General features: G+C 41.2%; 2 protein-coding genes across 5 annotated transcripts in view; both read left to right on the forward strand.

The window, feature by feature from the left end:
- The window catches only part of ptprja (protein tyrosine phosphatase receptor type Ja), a 45,106-nt gene extending 38,500 nt beyond the window's left edge, over nt 1-6,606 (forward strand). Inside the window, 8 exon segments of the mRNA XM_061245245.1 lie at nt 78-165; nt 277-367; nt 691-764; nt 868-1,002; nt 1,997-2,113; nt 2,333-2,493; nt 2,832-2,967; nt 3,640-6,606. Coding sequence (XP_061101229.1) covers nt 78-165; nt 277-367; nt 691-764; nt 868-1,002; nt 1,997-2,113; nt 2,333-2,493; nt 2,832-2,967; nt 3,640-3,792 — 955 coding nt within the window. The 3' untranslated portion in view covers nt 3,793-6,606.
- A 3,347-nt stretch (nt 6,607-9,953) lies between these two features.
- The window catches only part of LOC133131069 (oxysterol-binding protein-related protein 5-like), a 41,073-nt gene continuing 24,959 nt past the window's right edge, over nt 9,954-26,067 (forward strand). The window contains exons 1-2 of one of the 4 annotated variants that reach the window (XM_061246180.1): nt 9,954-10,499; nt 24,651-24,729. In XM_061246180.1, the coding sequence (XP_061102164.1) occupies nt 24,688-24,729 (42 nt within the window). In that variant the 5' untranslated portion in view covers nt 9,954-10,499; nt 24,651-24,687. Of the gene's footprint in view, nt 10,500-16,860; nt 16,998-24,650; nt 24,730-26,067 lie in introns of those variants that run through there. The other 3 variants (XM_061246181.1, XM_061246183.1, XM_061246182.1) reach the window with 3 other exon arrangements.

A 26,067-nucleotide genomic window follows, 5' to 3' on the forward strand; every position in this document is an offset into this window, starting at 1 on the left:
TTCTAAATTTGTCATGTGTGCTAAATGCATGTACAGTAATTTGATGTCATGGGATAATGTATTGTGATGTAACGCAGGAGTTCTCCCGTAAAAGTGGAGAACTATGAGGCTTATTTCAGGCAGCACCAAGCCGATTCCAACTGTGGCTTTGCTGAGCAATTTGAGGTAAAACAAATGACATCATCATTTATAATCTAGCATCTGTTCGTGTCCCATTTTCTAAAAAGAAATCTATGCCATGTCCTGATAATGAGTATTATTTTGCTGCTGCTACAGAATCTGAAAACGGTGGGTGTGGCTCAGGCCAAGAGCAGTGCAATTTTGCTGGAGAACAAAGGGAAGAACCGCTACAATAACGTTCTGCCCTGTGAGTATGCACAGAACCTGTGGTTCTACCGCACAACACAGAACCTGCACAGTTTCAAACTCTCAGTGGGAAATCAAACAGGTATACCGCTACAATAATATTCTGCCCTGTGAGTACGCACAGAACCTGTGGTTCTACCGCACAACACAGAACCTGCACAGTTTCAAAGTCTCAGTGGGAAATCAAACAGGTATACCGCTACAATAATGTTCTGCCCTGTGAGTACGCAAAATAAATAAATAAATAAGTAAATTAGTTGGACATTAATATCCTGTTAATATAATTTTTTTCTTATATTTTCTTTACTATGTTTTACTTTTCAGATGATTCTTCACGAGTCAAATTGTCTGCCGGTGGGAGCGCATATGATGATTACATCAATGCCAACTACATGCCGGTTTGTTTGAGCACTGGGAATATGGCAAAGAGCCACTATGCTGAGCAATCATGCAGGCTTTCAGCTTTTACAGCGCTGGTCTTTTCTTGCTGTCTGATTGTAGGGCTACAATTTGAGAAAGGAGTTCATTGCAGCTCAAGGTCCTCTGCCCAGCACGGTGAATGACTTCTGGAGGATGATCTGGGAGAAGAACGTTCACACTCTGGTGATGCTGACGAGATGTAACGAGCAGGGGCGGGTGAGTCACAGCATGCGCACACAGACATGCACTCAGTGAGCACTTTATTAGGTACTAATTAGACTTCTACTGCTGTAGCCTATCCAGTTATGATGCATTGTGTGTTCAGAGATGCTCTTCTGCACACCACTGTTGTAATGTGTGGTTATTTGCATTACTGTCACCTTCCTGTCAGCTTTGACCAGTCTGGCCATTCTCCTCTGACATCTCTCATTAACAACATGTTCCTGTCTGCAGAACTGCTGCTCACTGGATTTTTTTTTTGTTGTTGTTGTTTTTTGCCCCATCTTTGCAAACTGTTTCTGAGATATTGAAACCACCCACCAACCATTGTCTGCCACCAACAATCATTCCACAGTCAAAGTCACTTAGATCACATTTTTCCCCATTGTGATGGTTGATGTGTACATTAACTGAAGCTCATGTTTGCATGCATTGCACTGCTGCCACACAATTGGCTGATTAGATAATCACATTAATAAATAGGAGTAATAAAAAAAAAAATGTTCCTAATAAAGTGCTCAGTGAGCGTATGCGTATGCACATGCACAAATATATTTACAGTGCATATATTTATATATATGATAATATATTATGCATAAAAAGGATCAGCTGATGGTAATTCATACATGGGTCAACTGATGTAAATACCCTGAAATGTAAGATGGAAATACCCTCAAGTCTGCACTTTAACCTGTTTTATTTCAAATCCAATATGCTGGAGTCAAAACAAAAATTGTGTCACTGTCCCAGTACGTATGCATTTAACCATTTAACATAAAAATTAACACACTCAGAAAATACACTAGCATTTGATATATAAAGTATTCAAGCAACAGAAAAACACAAATGTAGCGAGCAGATCTTCTCCCTCAGTGTTCCGGGCATTTGCATGAGTAGGGAACATTGTGATATCACACGGTTGGGTAATGTTCATGAAACTCTCTACTGCTCACTGAGAGGTTAGGTTTAAAAGTACACTACATTCCTGCAGGTGAAATGTGAAAAATACTGGCCCTCTGGAACCGGACATTACAACAACATAACCGTGACAACCACCTCTGAAATCCCTCTGGAAGACTGGACTATACGGGACTTCAGTGTGAAAAATGTGAGTGCCAATTAACTGTACAGGGTGACATTAGTGCCATTTATGGAGCTTCTTGTATTTCCCATCATATGAATCACACTAGCCCTGTGTGCAGAGCAGCAGTGGAGCGGTCGGCAGAAAATGTCATGGCTTCTGCTTCCTCCCCTCAACCAGGTCAACTTTCTTGAGAAATGGCACCTCATCCCACTTTATGTAATTCCTTCTTTTTTTTTAAACCAGGTGAAAACTGCAGAGACCCGCACTGTTAGCCATTTCCATTTCACTGCCTGGCCGGACCACGGAGTTCCCGAAACCACAGAGCTCCTCATCAATTTCAGGCATCTGGTGAGAGAGCACATGGACCAGTACTCCCGCCACTTCCCCACTGTGGTGCACTGCAGGTGAGCAACCTCTATTTGTGTGTGTGTGTGTGTGTGTGTGTAAAGTACACATAAACACCTACAGTACGTACTGTATATAACAGAAACCTGCGTTGTGTCTGGGCGGCCTGTTGCATAGTGATTAAGGTAAATGACTGGGACAGGCAAGGCTGATGGTTCTAATCCCGGTGTAGCCACAATAAGATCTGCACAGCCATTGGGCCCTTGAGCAAGGCCCATAACCCTGCATTGCTCCAGGGGAGGATTGTCTCCTGCTTAGTCTAATCAACTGTACGTCGTTCTGGATAAGAGCGTCTGCCAAATGCCAATAATGTAATGTGATGTAATGTGTCCTGCAGCGCTGGTGTAGGGCGAACAGGTACTTTCATCGCCATAGATCGGTTGATCTTCCAGATTGAGCGCGACAGTGTGGTGGACGTGTATGGGGTCGTCCATGACCTGCGTATGCACAGACCCCTCATGGTCCAGACAGAGGTGAGTCACGTTTCCCTGACAACAATTCTTTCTCCACAACAAACCTTGTTAGCGCTAAAGCCAACAGCTTTAAAAGAACCATTATACCTGCAGACTGTAGATCAGCTGTGTTGAACTCCAGGCCCCGTCGGCCGCAGTGTCTGCAGTATTTGCTCCAACCCATGCACGACACCACCCGGTGGCGCTGTTTATTTTACCACCTTGGTTCACCAAGCAGTGACGGCTGCGGAGATGAATGCTGATGGGGCGGAAAACTTCCCCGTAACCCCTTCCCTGGCGGAGACGAGTATATACGTTTTTACCGATTGTGTTTTTTTCAGTCACGGAAGAGTAAACACATCTAAACTCTTTTATTTTCAAAATAAAATTTCAAGCACAAAAATGGGAAAAAATGAAGTTATTTTTCATAATCAGCATAAGAAATACTATATTAAATATAATTTTTTTTTAATCGTCTGAAAATGACAGTTTTTTTCCGGGGAAGGGGTTAAACTGATTATAGGTCTTGGTCTGTTTATCATCATTTCCCTTGATTAACAGTACAGTGATTAGTTATTGACCTGGAGTTGAGTAGCGCTGCTCTAGATGGCTTTTTCTGTTGAGCTGAGGAGAAAAAACCCTGTTCTGCAAGCAGTTTCTGAGCGTGTTCTGAGATGCTGGTTTTCTTTGTAGGACCAGCTTGTTTTCCTAAACCAGTGTGCCCTGGATATCATCAGATCAAGGACTGGGACCAATGTGGACCTGATTTATCAGAACACAGCTGCACTCTCAATTTATGAGAACTTTGAACCAATGAAGAACTCACAAAATGGCTGCAATACCTAACCACTGCTCCTTGTTTTGACTGAGGCATATGTGATTGTTCCTAATATTTCAAAAAGAGAAATTATTGCATAGATGGTGATTGTTATATTTATTTTTCCACTCTATTTGAAAATATGGTGATAGAGACTATGGTAATTGTACAAGTCAAAACAAAGTGACAATGAAATACACTGTAGACAAAGGGTTCTTCCTGACTGAAATTTTGGAAAACCTGAATAAATCTGCATGTAGCTTATTTAAATATATATTTAAAGTGATATACATTTTATAAATTCCATATGCTTGACCTGAAATTGTGCAATACATACATTTTAGTTGTATATATCGTATTCTGCTGAAAAAATATTTTTGTAAAATATGAATTCACAAAGATATCATGCTCAGGATACCGTCTATTCTTTGCTGCCTGTAATGAAATCATGCCTCTATTAAAAGAGGGTATTCTCAGATGCTGTTAATTTTTTTTTTTTTTCAAGTGAAGATGTTGTGTGCTTTCTCTAGCATAGATCTTGAAGTATGTCACAGATTATGTCATTATGATTTAGAGATTAATTTCTATATTTTTATAGAAGCTTTTATAAGGTCATCATTTCATTTCAGTTCAGTATAAAACTGTAGCTTCTCTTTTGTGTGGATGATAACCATGTGGGCAGTATGTGCCAGATTCCCACTGGCAGATACCTCTATCAATTCTGGATGGGGGGCACTCTGTTGTGGCATTCCAACATGAAGCCTCCATCATACCAAAACAATGAAAGCCAAACCAACTTAAGGTCTCGTGTGCCACATAATGCAGTATATCAGAACTTGCGTGTAGAACAATGACACACAGTGTCATTGATGCAAAGCACCAATTAGTGCTAATAGCTCCCCCGTGGGGGCGGCCTGTAGCGTAGTGGTCAAGGTACATGGCTGGGACCCGCAAAGTCGGTGGTTCGATCCCCAGTGTAGCCACAATAAGATCCGCACAGCCGTTAGGCCCTTGAGCAAGGCCCTTAAACCCTGCATTTCTCCAGGGGAGGATTCTCTCCTGCATAGTCTAATCAACTGTATGTCGCTCTGGATAAGAGCATCTGCCATATGCCATTAATATAATGTAATGTAATGTTGTAGAGAGTCTTCAGGCTGCTAAATGTGACTGAGTGTGTGAGAGTTAGAAGCCAGGTCCATGAGATGCTTCACATCGCACAAATGCGTTATGCCGATGGCAAGTCCAGAGAAGCTGCAGACAATGGTAAAAGCCAAGCCTGCGAATTAAATTATATCAACATCAATTCTAGAGCTGATGTACAAAGCAATTGTGTATCTAAAATGTAGTGTCACTGTCTAGCAAAACTGTAGAACTTTTTTGACTCAATATAGAGAAAGGCATTGACAGCACCGCTCCCACAAATGCACCGGCTTTATTTAATATTTTGTTAAGGCTATTGCTCTTTGTATTTGTTTTAAAAATTGTGTAATGTTTTGAAATATGAAGGTTGAAGTTTGAATATGTATGAAATTCAGTGACTGCTGTTAAATGCTATCAAAATTAGAATCTGCTTTTGTGCAATATCACAATTATCTTACCTTGTTTCTTCCTTTTCATAATTTAATGAGTACCGGATTGAAATTGCTTAGGCCAAAGCATCAGTCATACAGCAATCATAAGTCATGTGGTTAAGACATGGTAGAATGGGCCATAACCCTGTACTCACTATTCCAAAATATATGAAATTGCCAATGAGGGACATACAGAAACAGAAAGCCTATGCTGTTGAATCCTGGTTGTCTGACATTTATGAGAATAAAACAGGAATACATTTTTGAGCTTGAATACTTGAAGGATGACAGTTTTGTGTTAAATTAACTCTGATACAGTGCATTTGATACCTTCTGAACCCATATGGACTCTGTTAGAATTAAGTTAATATTTAATGGGCCAGTTTCAGATTAAGCTTAGTTCTCATCTAAATTGAGTTTTGTATGGAGAATCTCCATTCAAGCGTAATTGTTGTGTCAGTGAAACTGGTCTGATTTTTATATATACTTTACTTGTATCCAAACAAAGTTTCATAAACAATCCAGGAGTATTCAATACCATATCCGGTTTGTAAATCTTTTCTTAATAATATATTACTTATTTCCCACTAGTGTGTAGTAAAGAAAATGAAAATGAAGAATTGACAAAAATAGATCTCTATCCAGACCAGCCCACTCCCATATCTTGGTTTTATCCTTGTAGCTGTGCAGGAAAACTTGAAACTTCTTTCTTTTTAGGAAAGGAGACCCATAGTAAATGGTTCTCAGAAATGTGTTAATATGGTATGTAGAGCAATTATTCTTGTTCTGATTATATATATTTAAATATTTTTTTTAATGTTGAAAAAGTCCTTTCCATTAAATGTATTTTGTGTTCCTCTGTAATGAGAAGGGACTGACCATGTGGTTCAGAGAAGATTCATTTCCTGTGATTTTCATGCCACTCTTTGAACTGTTCTATGATGACCTGTGTTGCTCCTGTAAATGTTCAAAGCACTTCATTTTGTGATTTTATTAGTGTTTTCTAAATGAGATTTTAATTGTATTCCTTGTTTAAAGTCATAATATAATTCTGCTCAAAATGTATTATGGTGGTAGGTACAATGTGAAGGGAAACTTATTGCTACAGTGCCAACAATGTTATACATAACCTTATACAGTCTGGGATAGAAATGTTGCACTTTTTTTAATTGCATATGTATGTGTTTGTTTGAGAGATGGAAATCATTTTAAAATCTAAAACGTGCTGATACTATGCATTCAATTGTTGAATAAATCTATGCATTCTAATGATATGGGCTTGGGATTTAACTGGATAATCTCTTGCCTTTCAGAATCCTTCTCTGAAAAAGTAAAATTTTTACATTTTAAGTATTTCGAACACACAATTTTAGAATCGAGGTGGCATGGATGGTGCAGTGGGTAGCACTGCCGCTCACAGCAAGGAGGTCCTGGGTTCAAATCCCCGTCAGCCAGAGCCTCTCTGTGTGGAGTTTGCATGTTCTTCCTGCGTGGGTTCCCTCCGGGTACTCCGATTTCCTCCCACAGTCCAAAGAGATGCAGGTTAGGCTGATTGGAGAGTCTAAATTGCCCATAGGTATGAGAGTATGAGTGTGTGTCCTGCGATGGACTGGCGACCTGTCTAGGGTGTATTCCTGTGACCCTGTTCAGGATAAGCGGGTTAGGATAATGAATTAATGAATTAATTAATTTTATAATCGACAAATCACACCAAAATACTTTCAGAAAACAATCAGATTGCAAATTATAGCATCCCAAAATTACATACAGAAATCTCTAATATAATCACAAAAACAGACAACTGTATAATTTTTCAATTTCACACAAAACTACCAGAATCTTCATTTATGAAAAGTATCTACAGTTGAATAGTTTTCTTCAGTCCTACTGATGTTGTTTTACAGTATTCAGTGTTCAGCATATGCACCTGCAGTACAACTCCTCTGCCTTAATCCAACGTTTTGCAACGTTTTCCAACACTATTTCCCTTCACATCATCCCTATACACCAACTCTCTCCTATGTTCATACATGCACTGTCACCCCTTGTTTCGGTATCTCTTCCTCAGCTTGGACTCCTCGTTTTCTCATTTGTATTTCGTCATTCCTCCTGAACCCCCCCCCCCCCCCCCTTCCAGAGCACAGCTCTGAGCGCACACACACTGGGTCGTGCCAGCCCCCCTTCACACACACACACACGCACACACACACACACACACACTCACTGCAGAAGTATCAAGCGTGCGGACTGCACACAGTACGGGACCCCCCCCCCAGTCTGCTGGCTTGTCGTTTCCTGGGTGCCAGCGGTTTGTTTTGGAGTGCGGACAAAGCGGGAGCTGGAGGAGAAGGCTGAAGGAACTGACAGACACCTGCACCGCTGCAAACTGTGCAAAAATCCTTCTGTCTGCAGATCCACATTTCCTCATGCCGTGCTGTACTGTGAGTACGTCCACCCTCCGGCAATGAGAGGCGCTGAGTCTGGGGGTTGCTCTCTCTCTCTCTCTCTCTCTCTCTCACTGACTCATTTATCTATCCTCTGTCTCTCACTCTGCAGAAATTCCTTTACATTTCTGTTCAGTGGCTTCTTGCCATTTCTATAATGGGCTATTAAGCGCTGCCAAACCACTGGATCTCACTGCTATGTTGACCCTCAGTGATATAATGTTCTGTAACATTGTCCTGGAACAGGGGGTTACTGTTGGCAGGGCTCTTTTTCCTGCTTCCTTGTTGGCCAGAATCTCCTCATATCTTCTAAACAGACAGGAATAAACCAATGGCAGTGCAGTTTGTTGAAGGAAACAATGTATTAATTTATATTATAGACGGCCCTGAAAGTGACTGTAAAGGTAAATCTGTTAATCTGCTTCAAATTACATTGAATGTCGTTATTATGGTATGTATTACGCATGAGAATTAGAGAAATCAAATGCATTGCAATATCAACTTATATATCAGTCTAAACATTTCCATGTATTCCTATGTGAGCTATTGGGTCAGGGTCCTTGATGACATAAATAATTCCCTGATCAAATGGGCAATAAATGTTTTAGTCTTGTTGCATATCTCCCATAGTTTCCCATAGTTCGCTGTACAATTGATGCTTCTCATTCACCCATTCATACACACACTCACACACCAACGGCAATTGGCTGCCAGGCAAGGCGCCGACCAGCTCGTCAGGAGGAGCATTTGGGGGTTAGGTGTCTTGCTCAGGGACACTTCGACACAGCCCGGGCGGAGGATCGAACCGGCAACCCTCCGACTGTCAGACAGCTATGTGGCGGCATGGTGGTGCAGTAGGTAACAGTGTCACCTCAGAACAACAATGTCCTGGGTTCAAGTCCTGACTGAGGGGGGCTTTCTGTGTTGAGTTTGCATCCAACCTTATCCTTCTCCTATTCTCCCTCCTTCTCCAAGACAATTTACATTTTTGGAGGGGTTGGGGAGCGGGTTGAAGTGGTCCAGACCAAGCCCATACAGTCCTGACAATGTTTTAAATGCAGAATTTGACATGACATGACATGTGTGTTATTATAGTTATTTACATTACTCTGAATATATTTTGGTGGATGTGTAGTGTATACATCCCTCTGTAATTTCTGGTTATTCCTACATTTTTCGGCCACTTTAATAACAACAACAACAACCACTTTCAGCCACTTTAACAACAACAACAACAACAATAATAATGGAAATACATTGTTTCCTGCAACAATATTATTATGCTGTATATATTACTCACAGTCTGATTATTCAGTGTGATAATCCAGTCAGCAGACGTCACAGTGAACAAAAGTGTTAGAACCTGTAAGTGGCAAGTGCTTGATGAATTAAACGATATGGAATCTTTAAACAAATGACTGATGGATTGAGTATACCTATGGCCTTGCCCTTTCTGCTCCTAATGGGAAAATACTGAGCCCCAATAAAGTCACCTGTTGATACAATATGTGATTCCCTGAATCATGACTGACTGATGCACAGAATGCAGGGTAGCCTAATAACCCCCCAAGTCTAACCAACACAATAAACTACATGTCGAAATTAATTTCGTTTTGTTCTATTTAAAACATGAGTTAAGTGCTTAATTTAAAAACTGGGACGTTTTGAAAAGTTTTGAAAACTTAAAAAAACTGCCAACTGAATCGAAGCGGTCAAAAGATCTGACGTGGCCACATTGTAGTCTTTCCCTTGGTTGTGGAAATTTATATCGTTTTTATTGTTAAATATTAACATATAGTATAAATATTTAGTCATTTTTCAGCTTGCACTTGGAATTGATATTAGACTTTAATTCAAAGTTAATTCAAAGTCCCGTTTCTGACGCAACTGGGGATGTCTTATGAAATGCAACTGGAATATAAAACCCTCATAATGTGGGTTATATACCGGTATTTGCAATGTAGCCGAACTAGCTATGCTATGTATAACAGCGAGACTTCTTTTTCACTTCCTATATCCAAACGATAATTATACTTAAAGGTAATACCCCATGATGCTACAAATGGTCCGAAACCTAATGTGACTCTGAACTGAAGCGAGCTCCGCCCCACGTTAGATTTGCTCCCTCCTTTCCCAGGGCGACTCTCAATTTCTCAGGCATTTCCTGCCATTGCGTCTGGTAACAGCTGCATGGTTGTGGCTACGGCTCTCTGAAGGCATTAACTTACACGCTGGTCCGCTATTCGTCTCATAGCTGCACTAGCGTGAACGTCGCCAGCACCGGAATCAGAATATCAACAAAGCGCGTGGAAGAATCATTTTTATTAGTTTTCCTCGGAGTATTTAGGACGTTCAATGTTTAATGTAGTAAATACTGAGTCTGAGCGTTAGCTAACATGCTAACAATTTGATTTTACTCTTCACGTGTTACGCTTTGTTAGCGTGTCCATTGTAAACTGAACTCCATGGGCACGAACGTTCGGAGGTCGAAGACGCAATGTCAATAAAATTAGGAAGTTTGCTGCACTAGTAATGTACCAGACAGCATAGTGCGATTCCATGTGGTTTGGTTAACCAGACGTTTGTGATTCACTTGCAGTCCTAGGCACTGCTTCGCAATATTTAAGAATAGTGCAACGATATAATTTGGACGAAGCTGACCGTGAGCTACAATGTAAAAATTGTTGCCGTGTGGGATGGACCTATATTAAGCAAAAAAAGGTGAGACTTGTTACATGATCCTGTAGTTGGCTATGTTGTATTGTGTGAAATTAGCTTGCCACTAGATTTATCGATTATGTGTTTGTTTTGCTTAGCGTAGTTTAGAAATGGGATGTATTTGTAGTTAATGTATGATATGATTTAGGCTTAACTACACGTTTACAAAAACACATGAATTATCCACGCGGCAGAGATTTTAAACTGCGAGAAGCTTTTGCTGTAACCAAAGTAAAACCGTATACGACTATCGAATATCTGAATTGCAAGCGTAGGAATCCAAAATGTGACTTCTTTATAACTGGAATGGTATTTCATTTGAAATGAGTAATGTCCTGTGTTCACTTACAAATGGGCGTTTCTGGAATAGTAACCGTTCCTTTCATCCTTGGCATGGTCACAAGTCTCGCCTCAGCGCTCTGCATTTGCGAGCCCAACAGTTTGTCATGCTGTTGTACTGTATGTCAGGAGGACCAACATACCCATTCACTCCAGTAGATCAACATCGTATACAGTAGCGTAACACTTTTTGAATATTGTGTGATTGCATTCGTACAGTCTTGAATTGCAGTGTTTGTTTCCAGCGATTGTGTTCTGTTTTCCTCAGTAACCTGCTGGAGCAAAGTCCTCCGTTCTTTTCTGCCTGTGTCACACCTCTCCCTCAGGCTGCTTCATCTTCCAGTCAGCTTAGCCCCTATTTGCTATATCTATATCGTAGCCCAGAGTAGGGTTCTTAATGTGCCTGATTCAGACTGATTGTAAATCTGTTTTAAAAGGAGTAGTAATTCAGCTGTTATTGCTGCTGTGTTAGCAATCACAGATCCTCTTGGATTTATCCACACCTTCCTGGTGTGAAATAAGGCTTGGTGATGAAATGAACAGGAAGGCACTCTGACTTTATGGATAAGACTGAAATATATAGCTATTTTTATAGTAACGTGAGGCGTTTTGTTATTTGTTATATCCAAATTAAACCTAAGCCTATCACCCAGACGCCATCCATTAGTAACATCACCTGTGCCGAAGCGGTGACCCAAATCACAGTTGCTTCAGATGTAACTGTTGTGTGTGCTCTCAGTTTATTTATCCACAGAATCTAATAGCATACTCTTAAGTGGCATCACATAAGCTACGACTTTTGTGATACCGAGTGGAATCTACCCATTTCTACACAAAAACGTGTGGAAGGGGCTTCTGGTGCCTTCATGACATTTTGGGAATCTGCATTTTTCTGACTTCCCAATAAGAAATGTTTGATTTGAACTGTTATTCTGAGTCAGAATCTCGGGCATCTCCGGAGTACTGCAAGTTTGCGAGATGACGGCAAATGTCACAGCTGTGCAAAGCGTCAACTGAATTTTGTGGGGGGGGGTTTGCCATTATTCTGAGCATGTAAGAACGTGGTATGGTGAGAGGGACGCTAATTACGTCGCCCTTGTATCTGCGTTCCAGCCTTCAAACAGTGAATACTCCATTAGGCTGAAGTGCACATTCATTTCTTGACGTGTTTATTGTCTGCATCCCGCAAAACAGTTTGCTTTGTGTTCTGTTACATTAGTTGGGGACCTAATGTAACAGATGGCAGATTTCAAATTTTGAAAGCCACTGATATTTCAATTTCCATTACTTGCTAGAAAAGGAGAAATGGGACAAGTCTCTGTTCATACAATGCATTGTGTTGTGGGTTTTCTAATCAGGAACTGGGCTGAATTTAAAGGATTTGATGTACACAGTGAAGGACGTTATGTAGCATAATGTCTGCCATAACGGGCCGCTGTTTCCTTAGATTCTGAATGCCCGCCACAAACTGTGTTTGGAAATGCATGGTCTTCCACAGTGTTTGTCAAACTGTCCTTGTGGCTCCTTTATATGCTGGTGTTTGTTGCAGCCAATGTCTCGATCAGTTAAAGGTATAAAAGGTAATTTCTGACTTCTAACGGTCAAGAGAGGAACAGCAGCAACAAACACCTTCAAACCACAACACTGTTTATCCCTCCCCCTTCTCTGTAAACGTCCTGATGTTGAAACGCCATTGGCTGTGCCAATTAGAACCAATTTTCAACCAATGAGCTTGACTTATTGTACAGTCATATAATGCTTTGGTACAGATTGTCAGGCTGTCAACTGTATATTTTGAAACCAGAATTTAAGGATGATAAACACAGGCAGAGGGTGAGTCAACATGTCAGTGAGCCTTCTTCAATGATAGGAAGGGATTTACAATGGTCTTGTAACGATGTTTTAACACAAAAAATCTTACCTATTTTCCTTCCATTTTACAAAAACGTGTTGAAGTTTTTTCTCAACTTATTAACGTAGGTTTTCACTTGTTATGATTTGCTTTTGGTTTTGCTTTGAACTCTTTTCCACAAGAGATTTTGTTTCACTGCTTTCAGATGTTGTAGTTGAATCGTTTAAAAATGTCTTTGTAGATGAATCATTTGCCATATAGCACATGAAAACATTAGTTTTATTGAATTGATAACATGTCCTGGGATGTGAATATGGGGTATTTGGGTCAATGACGAATAAAGCTTCTAAAAAGTTTTTTTTTTAAAGTTTGTTCAAAATGGATGTAATGCATATTTTTGAATCTGGAACAATGTGTCTAAACAAGTCTCACTTGTTGTATAACATTTCAAAATGTTTAAAAACATTTTTGAACTGTGTTTTTAACTTCACCGTCCAAAAAATGTCAGGTGGCGCAACCAAATATTTGTCAATATATTTTCCCACTATTTATTTTAGGTAAAACTTTGGCAAGTATCCTTTAGAGTGTCTACAGTGCCGAACACATTATTCTTTTGTGTTTGTGTTTTGTATCTATAATAATTTAAGACTATTGCATTCTAGTAGCCAGGTATTTGCTATCTTTAGCATCCTATTTTACATTTAAAGACAGAAAAATAATTTCTAAAATATACGAATGAATGCATTAAATACAATAGCTATTCACATCATAGTTATCAACCATTTGTTCATGTTAACCTATTATTTATTGGTTTAAATATATATTTTACCTGGTCGCACCACCTGACGATTATCAGTTATCAAATTCATACATATAATTTAAAAATGTAATAAAGAGTTTTGTGATGAAATAACATTTTCCTAGTTTTACACTGGTTGTACCACCTGACATGGAAAGTGTTGCCAGCCTACCTACGTATTAAAACTAGCTATTTTTATCAGTATTTGAGAGAGTTGTACAAACCTTTTCACTCAGGTATAACTGTCACTTGGGGTCCTCTTGATGATGCAATATCCTGTTTACTGTTATTACCTCTTCATTTCATAATAAAAGCCCCATATTGACGGTTGTGCCACCCTGACATTTGAGAACATAGAAATAGCTTTAAAACTATTGGTACTTGTAAAACTGGTTTATTTGGAAGGTTTTAAACATAAAATCATGCCATAGCATTTTATTTTGAAATTATTGTCATTAAAATACTATTTTTAATAGTTTTCTTAGTCTGTACCTTTGCTCGGACAGTTGCGCCACCTGACATTTTGGCGGTTTGAGATGCCAAAACATGAGAAAAATAAAATTATTTGAATGTACTCAATATGTATTCAGACTAAATATGTTTTATAGAAGGACGTGATATATGTCATGAATTTATCTAATTATTTTATAAGGAAATAATGCACTCGGACACAGAACGTCATGTCATTGACCCATTTATTCATGTCATGAGTAACCATTTCTGGTATAATGTGGATTCATAGGGTTTTAGCACCCTTAATAGGGTATTCATTCATCCCTCAAAAGGCATTAAAAGTGTTCAATTAAAAAATTACAGTTTGTTACAAATCAGCAGTGGCACTTGTAGCTGGAATGAAAATCAGTCTACACGAAAATCCCTGATCTACCCTATACACCATGCAGCTGTGTTTTTGGTGTAATATCGGCAATATTTAATATTTACTATCAAAAAGTCTGTATTGTGGAATGTACAATAAAGAACCTAGTCATGACTGAGCCGTGCTGATAAGAATGTACATGTGGAAAATATGCTCCGTTATCCATCCTCCCTCTCCCCGCCCCAAATAAACAACCCTGATCAGGGTTGGGGGGGGGGGGTGCGCCAGGGCGCTGGGAACACAACGTCTGGTGACATTTGAAATGGCGAGTGTGAATGTGAGCGTGAGTGCTGTGGGGGCTCCCTGATGCTTCGGCTCTTCTTTGTCCTTTGTTCTGTTAATAAGTGTGTCTTTCTTCGCTCCTCGGTCTCCTTTCCTGCCGTCTCCGTGCCTCTCCTCTGTGCGGGCAGTGCAGTTCCTGGAAGGGTAGGGGCAGCGTTTCCTGGACACCGCGCACTCTGACTTTTGCCGTTCTCCCGGTCTCTCGCTCGTCTCTGAAAAGTGCCGTTTGCTGATGAGAGGCGCGTCATCCTTTGTTTCCGCTCTGTCCGCGTCTGGATTCCAGATGTTGACTGCATGCAGACGGGAGAGCTTGGAGCTGATTGGCAGCCGCGTAGCAGCGAGTTGGATTTGTTCATTTCTGAGCAGAGAATGGCCTTTTTTTTTTTTTTTTTTTTCAGATTTCAATACCGCACCTTAATTCAGCCATTTTACAATAAAATAAAAATTATTTGGGATAAAATTATTCCATTCAAATCAATGTGCTATGTTGTTTCGGAAAATAGCCTGTCAAATAGTTTTTTATTTTTTGCATCTCTTGAAACAAAGTTTCCTTTGTGTTCTGTTACATTAGTTGGGGGATCAGCTTAAAGCATGACAGCAGTTTGCAAATGTTTGAAAGCCACTGATATTTCAATTCCCATTACTTGCTAGAAAAAGAGAAATGGGGCAAGTCTCTGTTCATACAATGCATTGTGTTGTGGGTCTCCTAATCAGGAACTGGGCTGAATGTAAAGTGACTTAATGTACATGGCGAAGGACGTTATGAAACATAATGGCCACCTTGTCTCCTGTTTCCTGCGTTCTGCTGGCTGGCATACTTTCTTTACATTGTTTTTGGAAAAGGCTCCCTGGTGGAAAAAAAATAAAATATATATATAATATATTATATATATTTGTATGTACTGTTTAAAATTATTGTCGAAAATATGATTTGTGATCCCTCCTTAACAAAACAAAAAAGATATTGTCCAGTGTTGAAGCATTGCATAGAGGGGAAACAATGATCGAATCTAAAACAGAAAATGCAGGCCTTTCCACTTCCAACAAGAGACCACCTGCACAGTCGAGGTGAATGTTCTGAACAGTCTTCCTGTCTGCAGCACCCGTCACCTCACTTTCGCTCCTGCTGAGAGATTGTTTGTAAGAAGGGTGTGCTAATGAGCTGCAAGACAGAATTGAGCACTGCTGAACCTGCCATCTCCCACATGTGCCTGCCTGGAGTGGCCTCATTGCAGTGTTTCTGGCTGCTTGTCCAGTTGAAATCTCATGGAGATTGATGTCTGTGAAATTACGAAGCTTTCTGAGTTGTACCAAGTTACCTTTTTCCACGTGAACCTCACATGTGAAATGGCTGAATTAAGGTGCGGTATTGAAATCTGACAAAAAAAAAAAAAAAAAAGGCCATTCTCTGCCCTGTTTGGGAAAGTATTGCAGTGCTTCTGGAATTATTGAAAATGTTCTTAATTCATAATTTATTGGCAAGTTGCCGAGGAGGCAGAAACATACTTACTGGGCCCTTTTCCCTAGTAGCAGATGCGTCAGGTGGGGTTGCCTTGACAACAACTTAACCGAGGTTAAAGGTCAGTCTGAAAGCTGGTCATTTCTGCCACGGACAGATTGTATTTCTGAAAACGGGGAGGCCCTAATCTGAGGATTTGTGCAAAGCCAGATGTCTTTGTGGGTGAAAGAATGCTGATGTGTGGTGCCCAGCCAGGGAGAGACAGACACACTCTGTGTTCCCGCTCGCAGTCTTTAAATATGTACAGCATCCTCCATTACGCTTGGGCAGAGGCTTTCTGGAATGTGCCGTGTCTTCTGAGGACTGCAGTAAGTGCTGACTGGCTGTTCCTGTGCTGTAGGGTCTCTTGTGGAAACCGTAAAATGAACCGGACAGTGAGTAGATTTGTCATTTCGGCTGGTCTTTTCTACAATGCCATTGTTTCTCTTACAGCTCTACTCTACTCTGAGTAAATTCAAAGAGAACAGGTTTGAAGACAAAAAACAAATGGTGCTGAGGTGAAGTGTTTCACAGACCTTGAGTGTGAACAGGAAGTCAAACTCTGGAGCCACTTCCTCTTTTCCGTTATATATTCCTTGCCGGTCTGAGCCCAAACTGCATCCATGCATCAGGGTACAGGAGTGGGAAGAACACGCTGTTGACCCCCCACCCCCCCTTTCAGAGCTTGTATCTGATGGGGCTTTACTGTGGGAACTTCCTGTTTCTTGCAGTGATGATTCACCAGCTGCCTTGAGCATTTTTCTTTTACATTTACCTTACATGAATTTCTTTCTTTTGCATTTTGTTATGAAAATGTGGATTCCACTTGGTCCATGAACAGTCAACGTGGGTTGGTGAGTACTGTGATGCTTGCTGTTGCTGTGTTGTACTACACAACACAAGTAGAGATGTAGTACTCTAATCAGAAATTTTAAGGGACTGTTAGTAATGCTATGACATGCAGGTTTTAAGGCTTGAGTATAGAGACCTCCTCAGAAACCCCATGTCTGCTCCTGCTGAGAGAATATTTTTGTTAAACCTGAATCTCTTTGAAGACTTTGTTGATGTTTTCTACTACTTCATTACTGTATTTAGGCTAAATACATTGTGGAGCTTTAAGCTGGATAGCATGAGTTAAATATTCTGCTTACAGAGAACAAGTGAGTGTACTGCATTCTAAATGCTACCATCGGATCATTCCACTTGTTGCTCATAACTTTATTGATTGCTAAAGGTTTGAGAGAGCGGGAGTGCTGATCGGCTTGAACAAGTATGGAGAGAAGCCATATTAAATAGACAGTTGCTGATTGTGGAAATGCCCTTCGTAAAAAAGGGAACTCGCTGTGAACATCCTGCTTATGTCCAAAGACAAACATCACAGTGTACTATAATCTTGGTGGTCTGCTTTGCTGGTGATTCTTTCTCCCAGATGAACTATATTTCACTCACTGTGCTGCTGACCCTTAAGAGTGATAATCTGGGTGCCTATGGCTTTTTTTAGACCCATTTCTAGACCACAGTCCAGAAATTACTGTGCTCGAGAGACAGGACGTCTCCTCAAGGAACACTGCCCTGTTTGTGTAACCCGCTGTTTCCTGATGATATCGTGTTGATAATGACACAAGTTCACAGATAAAGCAGATTCTGCAGTGGCGCAGGAAGAGGCAGTATCCCCATGGATTCAGCAGAGCTTGCAGGTTTTTTTTATTTTAATTTATTTTTTGATGTGGATCACTGTGTGGACAACTGATTGGCCCAGGGGGACATCCACAGCAGCTGTGATTTCCCACAATGCCCCAGGATGAGGAAATGAGCGCCCTTGATTTCCTCTGTTTATTGAACCTGTCCCAGAGGCTAAATGTTCACATGGCATTTAACCCTCAACAGTACTATTATTATTATTATTATAATTATAATTATTATTGTTTATTAATTTAGCAGGAGCTTATATCCACCAAATTTGGTAGGGTGCATGAAGTCTCATAAGACTGTTGTGTCAGTTTTTTACAAACTTTACTAAATATGATATAAGAAGTCTATTTTGCATGCAAAAGGTTTGTGTGTGTTTGCATGAGTGCGTGAAAGTACACCGTGGGTCGCCATGCAGCTGTTGGTGAATCGGATAAAATGCTCCATCTCCGATCAGATGATCACTTTTGACATTTTCACGCGTGAGTGAAATGTTAATCTGCAGTACTGCAGTGCTTATAAAGTACAGCACAATCCTGCATTAATGAATTAGACATGAAGCACAGTTCTGTCTGTAATGGTTTTAATCTGCCTCGGTTCCTGATATGATTATATTATATCTTATTATGTTATTTCTGGTTCAAAGATGTCCTGGCGGTGTGATATGAGGACACTGCAGAAAGGCAGGCTCTGGCGTCCAACATCAGGAGCGCTCTGGCCTATTTTTCCGTCAGCTGGAGCCGTGTTTGAGCAGAGGAGAGTGGAAGACTGCTGACACAAAGCGCACATAATTGGAGCTTCGTTCGTAGAATTGCGTAACATGGGGGGATGGCTCCATCCGCATTTAACTTGGGTGTTATTTTTGGGATATGTTCATTGCTTATGGGAGTTGGCAACAACAGCACTGTTACTGTGACTTAACAAGCTAGGATTGTGGTTCGAAGCAAATTCCTCCATTGAGTTTTTGTGGAGACCAACATCATAGCTGAAGTATAACTTCTGCTCGTAAGTAAAGCCCTGGAAGGAATTCCTTCCCTCAATATTGACCATTGTCAAAGGTCCTAACAGTTGCCGTATTGAGCTAATGCTGGATGTGTTTGTTGGGTACAAAGCTGCTGAGAACTGAATTTAAAATAGCCGCCAGTCTGGTGACTTTCCACATCTTGTTCTATAGAAGGCCTCAGGGTTCGGTTTAAGCTTTAAATGCTGCAGTACTTTCCGTTACTGAGTGTCTATGATTAGGTCTCTGTGGCACTCCAAGAATAATCACAACTTACCCATCTCTTTACCCCGCCACAAGTGTAGGGAACCAATAGATTTTTAGATTGGAGTCCTGGGGACTGTTCCAGCCTGCACTGATGACCTAGGTTTGTGGGACCTTATTACGTGGAAAGGGGAACAGCCCTTGGTAGGAAGACAATGTTTGTTGGACCTCCTCCAGTCTGGGCATGGAGCTCTCCTCCTGCTTTTTAAATAACAGGACCTCCTTGGCACTTTAACTCAAGTCGGAAATGTGAAAGATGAGACTGTTTGTGGACCCCAGGGTCTCCGAGACACGATTAGTGGTGCTTTCATTAGTGGTGTGGGGCTATCGGTGGTCACACCTAACACACCTTATTAACACCTGCAGTTCTGCTCAGTCTTGGGGTTGCAAGGTCTTCATTACCCGTGTTTCCTGTGCCAAGAAATCAGCACCAGGTGTCACAGCAGCTGAAGGGGCGCCTCTCTCTGGGGGCGGACACCTGAGTGCCTTGGGGCAGAGAGGTTGCTGGAGGCGTTAATTGGAATTGCATTTTGACAGCTGCACCATAACATAAATGTGCCAAACTTGCTCTGGCAAGGTGTGTTTTGCCTGATGTTGTTGATGCTGAAATGGCCTGTGTTGTTTCTGGAGGCTCCAAATGAAAGTCTTGGGAGAATAAGAGCGTTTCAGCAGTAAGAGTTTTTCACACAAAGCACAGCTGTTTTCATCACCTGTCCAGGTGCCTTTCTCTGCCAGATATTTCTGCTGCTGTTTTAACTCTTGGTCGATCTAATGGACAGGCTATCCTTTGAAGCACTTTCTTTGAACTCTACACTGGCATTAAGCTGCACCCATAATTTGTAGAGTTACTTCATGATTGCTGTGGATGATGGATTTGTGTTCAGGTCCATCCAGGATCTTAATTTTGAGAATTTAGTCTAATTCTGTTTTGATGAGTTGTTTTGCAGTGATATAATGATACAAGTTCGGTTTGTATCATTATGACTGCGCATTTTTAGGGTTGCGCAATATTTTCAGTGTTGAAACAATGAGGGAAATAATCCAATCTGCTGACCTTACCGACATAAAGATTCTGAGTACATGGTTTTTAATTTATAAAAGTATTTTTACATGCATTGTTTTTACATTATGTTGCCATACGCTCGTGTTTCTCTCTCTCTCTCTAGCTGTTACTCTCTCACTCATTCGCATATTCTACTGCATAGACCTGGGGATGGTTTGCAGCTTTTTTTTCTTTGGCTGGATATGCATATACTGTCGTATTGCCGCTACAGTGGGATTTAAAGGTGTAGTTCCATATTTCCTTGTGCTGGAGAGCACTGGAGTTTGATTGTGAATAAGAGGGAGCATGCAGTAAAGTGTATTTCCCCTCAGGGTCAGCATGTGTGCTGCGTTAGCGCCTGGACTTTGATCCTGTACGTTGTTTTGATGGAGGGCGTATTAAAAACTCAGCTTATCGCCCTCCGCAGTCCCACAGCCCATTGTTAAGAATGTAAACCAGCATTGAGAGGGAAATAACTGGAGGGAACAAGATCTGTGGCTACAGCAGCAAATGGTGTTTACCACAGGTGTGTGGAGGGGCAAAGAATATACAGTCCCCTCAAAAAGTATTGGAACAGCAAGGTCAATTCTTTTGTTTGTGCTATACACTGAAGATAAATCTAGATTTGTTAAACAACTGAGAACATATCATCTTTTGTATCAGGCCACCCAATGTTTAGTAACATATAGGTGAAAATACCAGGAATTAAAAGCTGAAGTAAATTCGGAATTCAAGTCTTGTGTTCCTCTTTCTCTCAATCCAAAATGTGTTTAGTGTATTACAAAAATTGACCTTGCTGTTCCAATTCTTTTGGAGAACACTGTATATGTGTACTATCTATGTATATGCTATAATTTGTGCCTGTAGGCAGGGCCATAGCCAGGGCAGATTCAGGTCCAGAAGCATAAGTAGAGTGTCTTTATTTTATAGCTGTATTTTTGTACTTGTAAGTTTCAGACATGTGATTTCCTGCATTCTGGTGAATTTCTAATGCATGTGAATTGCAGTGTAATCTACGAACAGCAAATCAACTTTTAGGACAAATAGTTTAAAAGTTTCTGGAGAAAAAAAATTAATTCTGAACTATTTTCTAAAATAAGTAAATAAGACGAGTAACTTCAACATAATCCAGTGCTGCGTTTGTGATTACTGATGAGGTTAATGTTACAAGCTAGCTAGTTGTTTCAGAGACGTTTTGCTTGGCAACAGAGCTACACGCTGCCTGCTACCTTGCTGCCAATTAGTAAACCACACAATGCAATATTAAATTTAGCGTTTGATAACAGTGAGTGTTAGCTAGCAAGCCTGGTTAACTAGCTAGCTAACATTAGATTACATTAGCTAACTCTAACTAATTAGCTAACCTTTAGCTGATACAAAATTATACTAAATGTCATCCGGAAGCGCTGCTGTCCCACAGCTAGTGAACGGACCGGCTAAACAGATATGTGAACATGGTAAATATGTAAATATTTACCTAGGGTGACCATATTTTGGTTTTCAAAATAGAGGACACTTGTTAGTAGACACTAAAATGTTACTTACTGCTAGTAGACTCTCGTTCTTATCCCTGCGACTATCGTGACAGAAACACAGTCGCTTTTCACTGAGGAACAAGTTCTAACAAGTCTTATTTGGCAGATCGATATGACCTTAGGGCCTACAGAGAATTTGCTCAGATTTGTCGATTATTTTGCCGAGGCTATGCTCTAACATTAGCTGAATAGATTCGTTGGCAGGGGGATTTTTAACGATAAAATCATGTTCATCTCACACACACACAAACACATTATGCAAAATGTCAGCTTGAGAGGGAAATTAGCGACCTCGCCGACCCCATAACTGGCTGCAGGGTGCCTGTAGGTAGTGTTGCATGAATTTTGGATCAGAAGCAGTAGGGCTCTCACTGCAGATAATCCTGAGGACAGACTCCTGGAGAGGAAACAGTGCCATGCCTGGTCCAGATTCCTATGAAAAGCTGGGTGGGGCCCAATCGTGTGGTTTGATGTTAGGGGCTGGCTAAGACTCATTTCAAACACAACAAAACCAGGCGAAGGCAGATTGGACGTTGCTCAATGAAATGGGCTTAGGTGTTTTACGTGTGTGCCTGTGGGAGAGTGCTGCAGCCTGTCTGTTTCCTCCCTTTAATGCCCCAGCTGCAGCCCATTGCAGCAACACAAAGCATTCTCACAGTGTTGCTGCAATAATGTGGTAATGTTTTTCAGGCTTCAGGGTGCTGGCTGTACGTGTAGGTGTCCAGTAGATTTTTACCTGGAATTCAATTAATTTTCTTTAGTCACATGCTATTTTGAGTAGTTCCATATATATATATATATATATATATATATATATATATATATATGGATATATGCCCAGTACACAAGGTAGATGGGCCAAGTCTGTCACTACTGTACTGTTCCACAACAACCTGAAGTTGTAGTTCATTATGTAGCATCATGGCAGCACAATAACATTTTTAAAAAGGCTAGTGTAACTATATGTTAACTGCATTCTGACCTGGGGTAAGGCGGGGAGCACAGTTAGCTACTGTTTGTGCACGTTGTGCAGGCCTGCGAGGGCCAGTTATGTAAGAAACAGGATCTGCCAAACAGGTGTGCTTCTGCCTTTCAGCATGGAAAACGGCCTGGGCTGATGCATGATTACATTACATTTAATGAATGGCATTTGGCAGACGCTCTTATCCAGAGCAACATACAGTTGATTAGACTAAGCAGGAGATAATCCGCCTCTGGAGCAATGCAGGGTTAAGGGCCTTGCTCAAGGGCCCAATGGCTGTGCGGATCTTATTGCGGCTACACCGGGGATCGAAGCACCGACCTTGCGGCTCCCAGTCATGCACCTTAACCCCTACACTACAGGCCGCGAAGATGCGACCGTTTTCTTTAAATGACACACTAGTTGGCTATCAAAAGCACCGGAATGCGTTCACAGGAATTTTCATGTGTCAGAACCGCACGGCAGATTTAAGCTGTGGCTTTGGTCGCCGGGGAAAATAAAGGGCAGTGTACGCATTCCCAGAATGCGCTCTAAAGACACCGTTCCCTTTTGTGGGAACCGAGCGAGAAGAAGCATAGCCTAGAGGTTGACTAGTACATGCTAACTCCACCTGTGTTACAGTACCTAACTCCACTTGCTTCGTGAGCTCTGCTGGGTTGGAGGGTGGTGTGATTTTGTGACATTGCGCTCCTCCTAGTCTACGTAAGTCTTCCACAAAGTCACCTCACCCACTGTAGTGCATGTGAAAGTGCCCGAGGTGAATATAGAGTCAATAGAGATACTAACTGCTGTGTGATCTGGCCTGCGGCCAACCCTGCTGCATTTGTGACTGCCAGCGTTCTGGAGGCACTAGTAATACGCAGCTCATTAGCATGTTGATGAAGTGTGTATGGTTGACAATGGATAGTGTGAAATACGTAGGGTTCATAATGGATAATGTTAAGTGAGTATGGTGGATACTGGATAGTGTGCAGTGTGTAGGGTGGGTAATGCATAGTGCAAAGTATGTAGGGTGGGTAATGTGTAGTATAAATGTGTAGGCTGTGTAATCGGTAGTGTGAAATTTGTATGGTGGGAAGATAACGGTGTAAATGGAAGGTACAGCACCTAGTGCAGAAGGTTCTTTTACAGGTTGTTGGTTTCTTTATGTAACTGGGACATAGTGTTCTCCTTTTAGAGTGGGGGTGTCTGGAAGGATAAGCCCATTTACGGGGTCTTAATTCTTTCTTTGTGAACAGAGGGGAAAATGAGATGTTCCACAACACAAGAGAGCATATTGTACTGCACTCCTCTGTTAAATGCAGGGAAAAGTGAGTTCTTGGTTCCCTTTTGTCCTGTATTTGATCTGAAGAGTTTTTGTGCCTGATTGAACACAATGTCCCACTTACACACCATTGGTGCTCTTGAGTAACTGGCTAGAAGCACGTCCGGCCATTTCAGATCTCCCTGTATAGATAATGTCTTTGTGGTCTTGTAATGTGGACTGTCCTCAGGTCAGTCTGGAAACCCAGAATGAAATTTTGGTCTGAGGTCTGCAATATTGTTTGTTGCTAAGGTTAAAATGTCTTGTTAATTTGCCCCAAATTTTTGTTGAATTAATCGCTGGGTGGTGTTATAACATGCAATTGTTTTACTGTGAGATATCTGAATTCAGAGGCGAATCTTATGCACAGGCCAGGCAGACAACTGCTTGGGGCCCCAAGCAATAGGAGGCCCCCGAGGGTGGCGTTTTAGGAGTTGTTGGTAACATGATGACAGTAGAAGTCAGTCAGAAGGGCCCCATGGGATCTTCTACTCGGGAGGGCCCCCCAGACTCTAGAACTGCCTCAATTTTAATTGCATCTGAACTGTGGCTGTTCACGGTATTATTCAGGTCAACAGCGATTTTTTTTTCCCAGCGCACACAGGGTGCATTTGTGAAATAACGGACAGGGCTGTTGCAGCAAGAGTCCTGCGTCTTTCCTAAACGTTCCTCTGCTTTTCTCCCAACGTCAGGCGGAACATGACCCAGTAGAGCCGTATACCAGTGTAAATGTCGGAGCTGGGGCAGAAGAATGACGGAGGGACTTTGGAGGCAAGTATGCTCGTGGCCGAGCGAGGTGTTTTGCGTGAGTGAGTGAGCGTGTGCCACTTGCCCTCCTGTCCGTTTGCGCTCAGTGAGCAAGCTTCTGCTATTCCTAGTCTTGTCTAACACACTCTGTTTGGCAATAAAACCGCTGTTCCACTGTGTCAACAGACTGCCTGGCCACTGGCCATGTGTCCTTTTAACATGAGTATATACAAGGCCATTTCCTTTCTTCTTTTTTTTCCCAATACACTGAATACATTTGGGGTTGAGCTAAAAAGATGAACATGAGACAAGAGTTCAGAATTCAGCTTGCATTTCCTGGTATTTACACGTAGATGTGTTACTACTACTACTACTACTTAGAACATAGCACCTTTGGTATCAGACCACACAATTTTTAGGTGAGCAAAAGTATTGGAACTGAGAGTATTTAAGTACACTTAGCATATCCCTTCCAGGCTTTTACTGCAGCCTCTTTCAGTTGTTATATGTTTTGTGCGGTTTTTTTCCCTTCAGTAACCTCTTCATGAGGTGAAATGCATGCTTAAATCCTTCCACTTTTTCTCCTTAATTAAGTCCTTTCTTGTGTTGACAGTGTGTTTTGGGTCATTATCTTGCGTCAAGATGAAGTTCCTCCCAATTAGGTGGACGCGCGTTCTTTGGCCCGCATAAAAATTGGGTGGTCTGATACAAAAGGTGGTATGTTCCAAGTTGTTTAACAAATCTAGATTTAAAACAATACCAGGAAATAAAAGCTGAAGTTCTCATGTACATCTTGACCCGAGACTCAATTGTCTTCAGTGTATAGCAAAAAAACACTAAAGAATTTACCTTGCTGTTCCAATACTTTTGGGGGGGGACTGTAAGGCTTGTGCCCCTCATGTTCTCTAACAGCGGTAGTGTAGCTGTCTGTCCAGGCCTTCTTTTCTGTATTTAACTTTATTTTTCTCTCGCCCACACTTTGGATCACCTTGTGTCTGACATATGCCTGTCCCGTCAATATAGTGTCATCTGTCAGTTCATGGGGAGGCACGCTAACGGCCTGATTTATTTTAGCACATGCAAAACCCTTTAGCACATGCTTAAATTAACCCAACCAAAGATTGTTGACCAAGCATTGTGTGCTGAAAGGTTTTGTATGTGCTAAAGGTTTCAGTAAATCAGGGCCTCAGTACATACTGCAATTATAGAAAGTGGGAAAAATAGACTGCATTAATTTTTTCTCTGGAATAAGCCATCTGACCTGTACGGCTATTGCAACTACCCAGGACTGCCCCACAGGGCTGCCACCCACAGTTGGAGCACAGGACAGTGTGTTGCACTGTACTGAGCATAAACATTCTG

Source organism: Conger conger, chromosome 6 (genome assembly GCF_963514075.1).
Source record: "Conger conger chromosome 6, fConCon1.1, whole genome shotgun sequence".
Lineage (NCBI taxonomy): Eukaryota > Metazoa > Chordata > Actinopteri > Anguilliformes > Congridae > Conger > Conger conger.